Source organism: Bacillus rossius, chromosome 6, assembly GCF_032445375.1.
Source record: "Bacillus rossius redtenbacheri isolate Brsri chromosome 6, Brsri_v3, whole genome shotgun sequence".
In the NCBI taxonomy this organism is placed as follows: Eukaryota; Metazoa; Arthropoda; class Insecta; order Phasmatodea; family Bacillidae; genus Bacillus; species Bacillus rossius.
Window position 1 is genome coordinate 52,811,359 of NC_086334.1, and position 12,693 is coordinate 52,824,051.

Sequence of the window (12,693 nt, forward strand, 5' to 3'; positions counted from 1 at the left end):
CAGCAGTTGCACTTTGCAACGTCGTCGTTCCCTTTCGTGAAATAATGCCATACTTCACTCTTTCTTCTTTTGGGCGTATTTTCTGAGTTTAAATCAGACATTATCTCCGGTCCGCTAATTACCAGTATCTTTTCGTGGTTTTTAAAAACTTAACAAGCGCAGACCTCTCCCACGTTCTCAAAAACAAAAGCAAGTGCGAGCAAGTGTTCTGTTAGGGCGCGGTTACACGGGAGTCTGAACTACTTCAGGTGAACATGTTCAGCTGTTGAGTGCGGTTACACACAGTCTGAACATGTTTCGTTCGAGGCCATTTCTCATTTAACTTAAACAGGTTGGCAAAGTAGTTCAGATCGACATATCTTCTACATTAGCCTCTGATTGGCTGGTTAGAATATAAACAGTCTTTTGCAGAAATTCTAGATGGAAAGTGTTTCTGGCACAAGTTCGAGTAATATTTTACCGAATGCAACAAAAAAAAAACCAACAGATAATTACATATATTTTTTAATTTATCCTGACCTTAATTTTCTTAAAACTGAGATAGGTACTCTCGCTCAAAAAATAATAATAAATAAGTTTAAAAATTTTACTGTGCATGTTTGAATTCCCGATTTGTAAAAAAATATTGAGCAATATGTAAACACATTTCATTTCTGCTGATACTGCTGTATAAACAAGTGAGAAAATCCCGCGTTTTCTGGATGCATTTAAAAAATAGAGATCAACAACACAGTCATTCGTTGACAGTAGACAATCGGTTTTAGAGCTAAACACACTTTTCAGCAACTACCGTGTAACTGCACACTTTCGCGTTTGTAAACGTGTTTACTTAAACATGTTCACCTGAAGTAGTTCAGGGTCCCGTGTAACCGCGCCCTTATTTACCGTTCAAAGGAACAAAGAAACGATTGTGTCAAGAAGCAATATCGATTGTTACAAAGTAAGGATCGATTGTCGACTCGCGCACGCTATTAGTCGATACGTAGTGGTTCGGCTGCGAATTATTCTAAACATGCGAATATTTAAAATGTATTCGAATTGAAGCGAATATTAAGTTATGATTCGAATCGATTCGCATTTGCGAAGCTTCGCACAGGCCTAATTTAATCTGATTTTCCCACGAAATATGCCTTTTTTTGACAATTCACGATAAAACACGCGAAATACACAAACAATTTTTATTAACTCCTTTGTTCGACACAACAGAGACAGAGCCAACTTTTTTACCTAACTACGAAAATAATATGCAATACGTTTTATAGCTGTAAACACGGCAAGAAATTTCAACAATCATTAAAAATCTGACGTGAGTAGAGTATTAAACTTGTATTCTCATAAATTCATGCGGTAAGGGATGTGGATTGGAATCCAAACAGTATTTTTTTTTCCCGTAGCAACGTTACCAATTTATAATATATTTTTTCTAACCTCAGATAACTTGTCGTATATATAAAGCTGTCGGAAAAAAATTAAATAGAACCATCCGTAAAAACGATCGTGGTAATATATTTTATTAACGAAGTCACGCGCCATCTTCTTTGTTGATACTGAAAATTTGACCAAAGAGTCACAGACTCTTTCTATGCATAGATGTGTCTATCCAGATGTAGAAAGCCGATCACCCGAACAGTTCCGAAGATTTCCGATCGCAAGTAAAAAAGCACCATAATTAAAGGATTAAAATATTTTTAATTTTACGGTCATTAAGTATTTTAAATAACGCCAACCTAACCTAAGATAACGTTTAACTTCGGAAGATTTCAGGTTGTGCTTGTGGTTTCTATTTGAACTGTAAATTATCCATCCAATACAGCACAATGTTTTTAAAAGGCAATATCGCCACTATTCCAAAATGGCGCCGTTCTGGAAATGTTCAGTACCCATTCACAATATATGCAACACATTAGGTCCTGAAATTCAAAAAAAAAAATTTTTTTTAATTTTTTCTTGGAAGTAATTAATTGTTGGTTAGTTCAACATGCCAAAAACGTGTAAAGGAATTTAAAAGTGATGGCTTTTTTATTTTTGATGAAGGAAGTAAAATAATGATGTGCAAGTATTGCACAAGTATTGTATATAGTGTGGAGTGGCTGCGAAAAGACTTGATTCCTGTAACTGCAGTCTGATACTTCAGGCCAACCAATTCAAGCATACTAGGGACATTGTTATACATTTTAAATAAATTATCAATATAAATATACCTATATATGTATATATTTTTAAAATTTATTGCAAGGTATATGCATTAAGTGGCTTGAATATAAATGCATTATATATTATATGCTAAAATGATTAGTTTTAATATGCTATTCTAAAGTTAATAAAGTGTATATTTGCATATTTGTATAGGAAATTTGTTTCGTACTGAAACTGTTACCAGATAACATGAAAGTCAAAAACGATAGCCGGACGTCCGATGACGCCGGTACCAGACGAACCACTGAGTCTTTCCTGATGGCCACCAGGATCGCTTGAGTTAATGGCAGCGAAATGGCGCCATATTTGAATTTTGAAGCGTCCAACACTTGAATTAGTTAACATAAATCTAGGGTAAGCACTATTTACAAATCCAACATACCGCCCACCAAAATGCATATTTTAAACATTTATTGGGCGGGCAACGGGCACAGCTTCACCACAGGCCGTAGAAAGGTGCCTTGTTGGGTCTTCACCTCAGCCACTCTCACGACACCATCTGAGCCAGGAAAAGTCTTCACAATACGGCCTAACTTCCAGCACAATGGTGGTAGATTCGGATCTTTGATGAGAACCAAGGTGCCAACACTGAGGATGTCTTGGTCAGTTAGGCTCTTGGGTCGTTGCTGCAGCTGTTGTAGATAATCCTGGTGCCAGCGCTTCCAGAATGACTGATGCGCTTGCTGGATGAGTTGCCATCGAGACAAACGATTTAGCTTGAGGTGGGACAAATCTGGTTCGGGCACTAGTGCAGGAGGCCCCAAGACTAGAAAATGACTGGGTGTCAGAGCAGCCATGTCGTTTGGATTATTTGAGAGAGCACACAGAGGCCGTGAGTTGAGAATGGCCTCCACTTGTGTCATGAGAGTGTATAATTCTTCATAAGTGAGTACCTGAGCACCTACACTCTTTATGAGGAGAGAAGTCACAGACTTTACACCTGCCTCCCACAGGCCTCCAAAATGTGGTGCTGATGGGGGATTGAAATGCCAGGTAACTTGGTGTTCAACCAGCGACTGAGCAAAGGAGTCATGTGTATCCTTGCTTGACATGAAGGCTCTTAGTCCAGTCAACAAGCGACTGGCACCGACAAAGTTAGTCCCGCAATCGCTGTGAAGGTCAGAGCATCGCCCCCGACGAGACAAGAAACGGCGAAAGGCAGCTATGAAAGCATCTGTCGTCAGATCAGAGGCCAGCTCCAAGTGGATTGCCTTGGTGGCAAAGCATACAAACAGGCACAAGTAGGCATCCTGGATGCGGGCCTTCCGCAGTCGGGACATGGTGATTTTAAAGGGTCCAGCATAGTCGACTCCTGTCTTGAGAAATGGCTTGCCTTGTGTGACACGATCGACTGGAAGATTACCCATGGGTGGGTTTCGAGGCACAGGGCGAACTCAAAAGCATAAAGTACACTTCTTCAGCCGTTGACGAATGAGGCCCCGAGCACCTACAATCCAGAAGTCACGTTGCACAGCAGACTGTAGTATGGTGGGACCACAGTGCATCAGATGGATGTGAAGGTGGTCAATTACAAGGTCTGTCAATCTGTGGTGTTTGGGCAGTAGAATTGGATGTCGTTGGTTGTAAGCCAAGTCTGATAGTTCCAAACGTCCGCCCACCCTGAGAATGCCAGCAGGATCCAAGAAGGGAGACAGCTTGAAGAGTGGACCCCGATATGGTTGGTTAGCTTGCAGAGCTTTGATATCAGATGCGAATGCTGAAGCCTGGGCTAAACGAACCCATACCATCATGGCATCTTTAAGCTCATTAGCATCTGGTGGACTACGGGGGGGAAGTTTCTTGAAGCGCAAACGTTGCACAAAGCGGAGACAATAGGCCGTAATGCGTTTGACCTTGCTTAAAGATGAGAACCTTTCCAGCAGCGTAGTGTCTGCCAGAGGGTTGACACTATGCAAGGTAAAGATCCGTTGTTCCATCACTGTTTCGTCCATGCTGTCCATCAAGCCGGTGAGTTGTGGCCATTCCTCTGGTGGCTTATACAGCCATGATGGACCGGTCCACCACAGCGAGTGGTCAGCTATCTCACTTGGAAACAAGCCCCTAGAGGCACAATCAGCCGGGTTGCTGTCTGACAACACATGATTCCAGTGCTTTGCTGGGACAAGGTCATGGATTTGGCCGACACGATTTGCAACAAAAGTTTTCCATTTATGAGGTGATCCACGGATCCAGTGGAGGACAACTGTAGAGTCTGTCCAGGCAAATATTTGGTCTAGGTTCACATGAGGTCCATAATTTTGCAAGATTCTATGCATTGTGCGAGCAAGCAGCAAAGCACCACAGAGTTCCAGGCGAGGCAATGACACTCTTTTAATTGGGGCTACCTTTGACCTTCCAACCAGAAGGTATACAGATACTGAGCCATCAGGTGAAGTGGCTCTGAGATAAACAACTGCCGCATAACCTTGCTCCGAACTATCAGAGAATCCATGGATCTCTAGTAAGAGTTCTCTTTGGGTCACTGGGACAAATCTTGAAATAGTGATGCTAGCCAGACTAGGAAGCTCTCGCTGGAACCGCTGCCACGTTGCAAGGATGTCGGCAGGAGGAGGGTCATCCCAATCTATGCATCGAATCCACAAGTGCTGAATGAGGCATTTTGCAAGCAGGACCACAGGTGACAGCCAACCTAGAGGGTCAAATATTCGCGCCAAGTCGGACAGTATGCTCCGCTTCGTAGCTGTCGAGGAAGTAGGTTGAACATTGTAAGCGAATGCATCCACTTCAGATTGCCACTGCAGACCCAATATTTTGACGGTGGGAAGTCCACAAGTGTTGTCCAAGGGGAGAGCCTTGCTGCCCTGCACCAAGTCTTCGGAAAGCCAAGAGAGCAGAGATAAATCATTACTGGCAAATTTTCGCAACTGAAAACCACCAGCCTTGAGGAGGTCAATTAACTCTCTTTGCAATGAGATAGCCTCACGTGCATTGGGTGCTCCAGTTACAACATCATCAACATACGTGTCTTTTAGGAGGACTGATGATGCCCGAGGGAATCTATCTTTCTCATCTGCAGCCAGTTGATGGAGTGTGCGGATAGCAAGGTAGGGTGCAGATGACACGCCATAGGTAACAGTGTTGAGCCTGTACTCACAAACTGGATCATCATCAGATGGTCGCCACAGAATTCGTTGACAGTCGCGGAATTCCTCTTGAACTAGAATCTGACGGTACATCTGTCGTATGTCAGCAGTAAATGCAACTGCATGATCTCGAAATGAGAGAAGAATGTCAGCTATGTCTCTCTGCAGTTTGGGTCCCGTAAGTAATTGATCATTCAGAGAAGTTCCTTTGCTGTCCTTGGCCGATGCATCAAAGACCACACGTAACTTTGTTGTACTACTGTCTGGTTTCAAAACTCCGTGATGCGGAATATAAAACGACGGTGTAGTCAACTGGGGTTCTTGAACCATTGACATATGACCCTGGTCAATGTAATCTGACATAAATTCTACATAGGATGCCTTAAAATGAGGGTTTTTGTTCATCTTGCGTTCAAGGTAGTGAAAACGTTTTAGTGCTTGAACACGTGATTCCTCAAAATGAGGTGAAGGCTCCTTGAAAGGTAAGGCCACACTATATCTACCATTCTCATCTCTTCTGCAAGTCTCGAGAAAGATCTGTTCACATCGAATGTCCTCAGAGGAAGGCTTTGGGGGTACAATAACCTCTTCCACCTCCCAAAACTGCCGAACTGTGTCGTCAAGTGTTGGTGTAATAGAATGAAGTGATACACAACTGAGCGATACTGCAGATGTGGGTACTCTCCCCATCACTACCCATCCAAAGACAGTGTCAATCGCTACAGGGACCTGGGTACTGAGACTTAGTGTGCGTCCGCTCAGCACATAGGGAAACAGATCTGCCCCAATTAGCACATCAATAGGCCCAGGCTGTGCATAGTGAGGGTCAGCTAGTTGCAAATGGGAAAGATGATCCCATGAATGAGGGTTCAGTTGTGTTGTAGGCAGTGAGCCAGTGATCTTAGGCAAAATGAAGGCAGTGAGTGACAATCGCGGACCCTCCTGACCAACTGGTTTCACTAAACAGTCAACTACTCCCCTAGCGACATGCACTGGTACCTGGGAAACACCGTAGACTGGCAGAGCTGCCTTTCGACGTATTAAGCCTAGCCTCTTCACACAACCTTCTGTCATGAAGCTGGATTGGCTGGCAGAGTCCAAGAGTGCTCGAACTGTGTGAGTCCTGCCAGAGCTGACTGGAATTTCTATGAGTGCAGTGGACAGCAAAATCGTAGATGGACTATCTTGATTATGCAGTTCGGATGCAGCCAAATATTGTCCAGGAGATGAAGCACACAACGCATTCACACCATCATGGTCTGGTGACTGTGGTCGCATGTCACTAAAATGAAGTAGTGTGTGATGTCGAGAGTCACAAGACCGACAATGAGAAGACGAAAGGCATGCACTTGCATGATGAGACGTTCGCAAGCAGTTCAAACAGAGGTTTCCTGACCTCACCATCTGATACCTTTCCTTTGGAGATGACTCAAGGAACTTGGGGCACTGGTAGATTTCGTGAGGTCCACTGCATATGACACACTTCACTGACTTGGAAACAGTGTCTCCTGCGAATGACTGATGTTGCACATATCTAGAAGCTGGCTTAGAATAAATAGACGACTTGCTCTTAAAGGTTTTCCCAGACGTCACTAGCTGTGACTCAGCTGCACGGCGATAACCCTCTAAAAATAACAAAAACTCGGTAAGCTTGGGTAACTCTGCTCCCTTGTCATTAATAAACAGCTCCCACTGGTTACGCAAAACCTTATCCAGCTTAGCTTCAATGATATGCAGCAACAGCGGGTCCCATTTTTCAACATTGACATCCAGCACTCGTAATGCCGCAATGTGCTCTGCCAGAAGAGACATCATCTTATTCACTGATGCTGGGGCCTCTAATGACACAGATGGTATTTGCATAATTGCTTCAATGTGCAATGAAACAATCAAGCGCTTGTTACTGTACCTCTTAGACAGTAGTTCCCAAGCAATACTATAGTTCGAATCAGTCAAGGGTAATGCCTGAATTACTGCCAACGCGTCACCAGACAAAGATGACTTTAGGTAAGATAGTCTCTCTACATTGGTGAGACTTCTGTTGTCTACAACTAGAGCCTCAAACAGATTTGAGAAGCTGAGCCATTCTGTTGGATTACCCTGAAAGTGGGGTAAATCAATAGCTGGCAGACGGGGTGACGACCCAGCTGCACATTGATTACGTGTTTCCTTGTTCCGGTTCTTAGAATCCTGCACTAATGTGTCCCAGATTGCATTAACTTCATAATAAAGATCGTCGAAGTGATTTAGCCTACTTGTATGCCTTGTGTCATCAAAATCAACTTGCTCCTTGCATGCCAATTCATAAGCCAAATGGTCATCTTCAAACCCATTACGAAGCTGAGATAAGTCCCGACAGGTTGCAAAGAATAATGACTGCTTGGAAGTGTCTGTAGTAACCCTTTTGGCCAGATCCGCGGCACGCTGTAATCGGTTTTCGGCACGCTCCAGACGTCGCTCCAGAGCTGAAACACTGTCAGTCATGGTTGTGTTTATTCTACTTAAGTACACTCAGTCAAAAATGGAAGCACCAACTAAAAATTTAAATGTAAACGATTTTTCAGCAAAAAATCGATTCTGAACCGAGTGGTGTTTATAAAATCGATTTTATAACTAAAATCGATTCTAAACCGAGTAGTGTTTAAATAATCGATTTTCAATGTCCTGCGAATCGATTTTGTATCGATATGTGTAGTAATGCCGAACAAAGACTTGGCAAAATCTATGTTAACGGTCTACTTAATAATTCAAAGTCATTTTCACCGCCAGTCTTAGAAAACACGCAATCTTATAGCAGACCGGTCATTATCAGTATCTGGTTACCGTGGAAAGATAAGAAATAATAGTGCGGCACGACACAAAAGGCTTCGTCAGCACCAACACCGTCAGTGTGATAAAGGCAATTTTTATCTTCCCTTACGCACTCAGTTCTTATCTTCCCTTACGCACTCAGTTGTTATCTTCCCTTCCACTGGAAGCTAATAGCACATTAAGATGATAACCCGTTCACGTTTTTATGGCGGGGCAACGACGGACAAAGGAGACTCAGTACAATGAACGACGCAAACAAACACTCCGAATCTCTCCACGTAACTAGAACTGAGCCCGATAGCTCAGTAATCGCGGTTAGCGGATTGATCCGGCCCGGAGGACCAAATGTTTCGTACTGAAACTGTTACCAGATAACATGAAAGTCAAAAACGATAGCCGGACGTCCGATGACGCCGGTACCAGACGAACCACTGAGTCTTTCCTGTAGTGATGGGTCGTTCGTTAACGATTCGTTCAAAAAGAACGAATCTTTGAGAGAACGAAATCTTGCGATTCGTTCGCGATGTAAAGAACCGGCTCTTTGAGAGCCGGTACCTTGAAAGATTCGGTAGAACGAAAATGCGGAGAGAACGAGAGAACCAACCGGCTCTTTGAGAGCCGGTACCTTGAAAGATTCGGAAGAACGAAAACGCGGAGAGAACGAGAGAACGAGATGAGAGAACCGGCCACGCGCCCGGTCTGATCGTTCGTGAAATGATTCATGACGTCAGGAGTCTGAAGAATTAGTAATCACAGCGTGAGCATGTTCATAAGAGCAAACGATAACTGATCAAATAAAATAGGGTAACATGAAAAGTATCTATACCTGAAAATGTCAACTGTTAAGTAGTGGTTTAAAATTGCGTTTTCACATTCACATACACAAATTTGGGGGAAAAAAAACATGAATTAAAAATAACAGGGAAAGTAACTACAAATGTTCACACTTACCATTTAGGTGTTAATTAATGTACCTACTTCATTTTTCTCTCTTCATACTGAATCGCAGTAGTAGTATTCAATTTTTGTCTTTTTTTCTCTAAATGTGTTGGTCTACATGTAAACACTTTACTCTCTCTAGAGTGTAAATAGCCTGTATATTAATATTTGTAACTTAAAAAGTAATACAATATAAATAATCTTGTTTCATATACGCAACTGTGATTCACTGGCTACGAAAAGCAATGTTCAAGTACTAGCTATAATAGTGCGATTACAAATTAAAGTTAAGAAAGATCACTTTCGTACCTAACATTCTTAGATTTAATGCTCCCGTATTATATAGAATCACTGCATGAAGCATTTGCAGCGATCAACAGTCAATAATTTTATAACAGTCAGTATACAACTAGACGTTTGAAATTTCATTTACCCATGCAGAGTAGATAAAGATAACCACCCACGCGATCCAGCCTCCTCTCGTTATCGGGTCACGCGATAACGAGGGGAGGCTGGAAGCAAACACGTAGCCAATACTCTAAAGGATGAACGAGTTACGACACCTGATAAAAGAGCCAGATCCTATTCACAGAAAAGAACGAAATGACCGAGATGAACGAATCGTTCTGAACGAATCTTTCACGGAACTGATCCGAAAGTACCGGTTCGGTCAAAAGAACCGTTCTGCCCATCACTACTTTCCTGATGGCCACCAGGATCGCTTGAGTTAATGGCAGCGAAATGGCGCCATATTTGAATTTTGAAGCGTCCAACACTTGAATTAGTTAACATAAATCTAGGGTAAGCACTATTTACAAATCCAACAAAATTCAATGTAAAAATAATTTTGAAAAATAATAATATTATTTGCCGGTAATTTTTTTTGCAGATTTTTAACACAGCTTTTCAGTTTTTTTAACGAATTTTTATACCGCTTTTACCTGTTTATAATGACGAAATACCTCATTTTTATTCACCACTTTCAGGTGGCCCTACAGATAACTAACGGAAGTATGATGAAAGAAAGAAAGGGCGAGATTCTATTTTTAAAGCCACGCACTTAGGTGGCGACTGCAAGGCTGAAGAATGTGACAGGCATCAACGGCAAGATGTCTAGTGGCGAGCGAGAGGGGTGGAGATAAAGCAGACAAATAACCAAAGCGCGCTTCAAGCGACGCCGTAAATTCCTCAAAAATACCTCGTTATAGCCATGTTCTCGCTATTACCGTGCTCGCTATAACGAGATTCTACTGTATATGGTTACAATACAGCATAAAAGCCCAGTGTTATAGCTAAATTCAAACTTAATAATGGTAACTTGTTTCATAAAAAATAAAAAAATAGGCACTGAACCTAGCAACTCACTGAGCGTATTCTAGGAGAGATTTGAAACAGGGCTTGAGCAAATCCAGCACTGCCCCCTTGTTGAGCAACATGTCTCGAGGAATAGGTGGCACCACAGGCTTCAATGAACGTACGGGCGGCGGTTGCACGGGACAGTCGTACGACTGAAGCCTGCACACACAAAGGACCTACATTAATACTGTGTTTTATAGTATAATCGTTACACATTTTATACCAAAACCAAGTTTGAAAAATAGGGGTGCTACTTTTATGAAGAAGAAAAATTCCTTTAGGTAAATTTATTCATAAAAATTGGCTCAAAAAATGAAAAAGTAGATATTAAAACTGTATTAAATGATAACAACATAATAAATGCCATGTAAAATCCTGAGCAAGCTGCAAACACACTAAATAGATATTTTACGAATGTTGGAAATGCTATGGCTTCAGAATTCATTAAAAGAAATTCTAGTAATAAGTCTAAAAATTATTCAGTTGCTACAAAAATTGTTCAAGGGTCTTTATTCTTAGCTCCTGTGCCAGAATATGATATACAATCAATTATTTTTGAAATTAAAAACTCCAATGCGTTGGGTTCTGATAAGATAAGTGTAAACATATTAAAAGAACACAGATATAAATAATGCAAATCTCTAGCTCATATACCAAATTTAAGCTTAAGTTTAGGTAAATTTCCTAGATGGCTCAAGGAAGCGATTGTCATAACATTGCATAAAGGGGGTAGGTAACTTTGCATCCTCGAATTTTAGACCAATCTCTATATTAGGCAACATTTCAAAAATTATAGAAAAATGTGTTAAAAAACAATTAATGTCATTTTTGGATAACAACAAAATACTGTCAGTAAACCAATTTGGGTTTACAAATGATGCTCTGATTAAAGTAACAAACTTTGTGCACAAATCCATAGAAAAAGATAAAAAATGTATTGGTGTAATGTTGGATCTTGCTAAGGCTTTTGATACAGTCTCACATAAAATACTTTAGATAAACTGGATAAAGTAGGAATAAGAGGTTTGGCAAACACTTGGTTTAAAAGTTATTTGGAGGGTAGATCTCAGAGTCAAAGTAAATAATAAATTAGGAGACATCCTATATATAAATATAAGCGTCCCACAAGGCAGTGTTCTTGGGCCAATTTTGTTTCTGATATATATAAATGATCTATGTATGTAACTTAGACATAACGGGGCAGATAGTTTCTTTTGCAGATGATACTGCAATTTTATATTCATCCGACAAATGGCCTTCTGTTTTTGAAACAGTAAATAACGAACTTAAAAAAAAACCACATGTACCCATCCAAGGAACTTTTTAAACTATTAAATCTATTTGATATTAAAAGATTGTTTATTAGAGCTACAATAATTAATATGTATCAAAGGGATAATCAGTTAAATTATAAAGAGCATAACTATTAGTGGTGCACCGATGCGGATACCGATGAATCGTAATCGGCGATTATCTTAACGATTACTTTGCCGATTATTTACGTCCCGGCATAATTCAGTAGGTTTTTACCATGTAATATTTTGTTACACATTTTAGGATGAAATACGGTAATATTTGTATATATTACAAAATTCATCTAACTCCGTCATAATATTTCGTTAAGTTTAATAAATCTCATTGCCTCGAACAATAAAAAAGACATTTTTCCCATACGTTTATTTACGTTTCGTCTTTTGTTTAGTGGCCTTGTACATTACCTATAGCCAGAGACGTAAAATAGATGGCACGCAATCAAAATACCACAAACAGTTGCCGTGGATTCTATGACAATCGATCTTTTCGAGTCGTAGTAGCGGTTTAAAATCGTGGTCCCGATACCTTCTAGTTTTTATCACTGCGTTTTACAAACTCGTTATGGGCGTCTTTGGTAACATTATCTGTTTGTTATTTGTATGACGTGAAAAGTGAAAAAGTATTTATAATTTTATATATTAAGTCAACATAAATAAAATCACATATGCTAGAATTGGTTTTTAGTAATTTTTATATAATTATAGTGAGATGGCGAGTAGGGAGAAAAAAAGTGAAGTGTGGAAACATTTTTCTATAAACTCAAGTGAACAAAATAAAGCAGCATGTTTACATTATTAAACTGTAATTTCTTGATGCAACCTTATGTGATAGTCAATAATAATGCTAGTTTTCCGCAACAAAAACTTACCCATTATAAATTACAATTATTAGACTGTAGTTCAAGTTGTTTACAATAACAAATATAAATAGAAGTTAATTTAATTTACACTTTGCAATGACTTAATAGTGTATT

General features: G+C 40.4%; 1 protein-coding gene across 1 annotated transcript in view; it reads right to left on the bottom strand.

The window, feature by feature from the left end:
* Positions 1-12,693, bottom strand: part of LOC134533192 (ectopic P granules protein 5 homolog) — a 147,761-nt gene that overhangs the window by 63,835 nt on the left and 71,233 nt on the right. Inside the window, exon 17 of the mRNA XM_063370564.1 lies at positions 10,416-10,565. Within this exon, the coding sequence (XP_063226634.1) occupies positions 10,416-10,565 (150 nt within the window). The remainder of the gene's footprint in view (positions 1-10,415; positions 10,566-12,693) is intronic.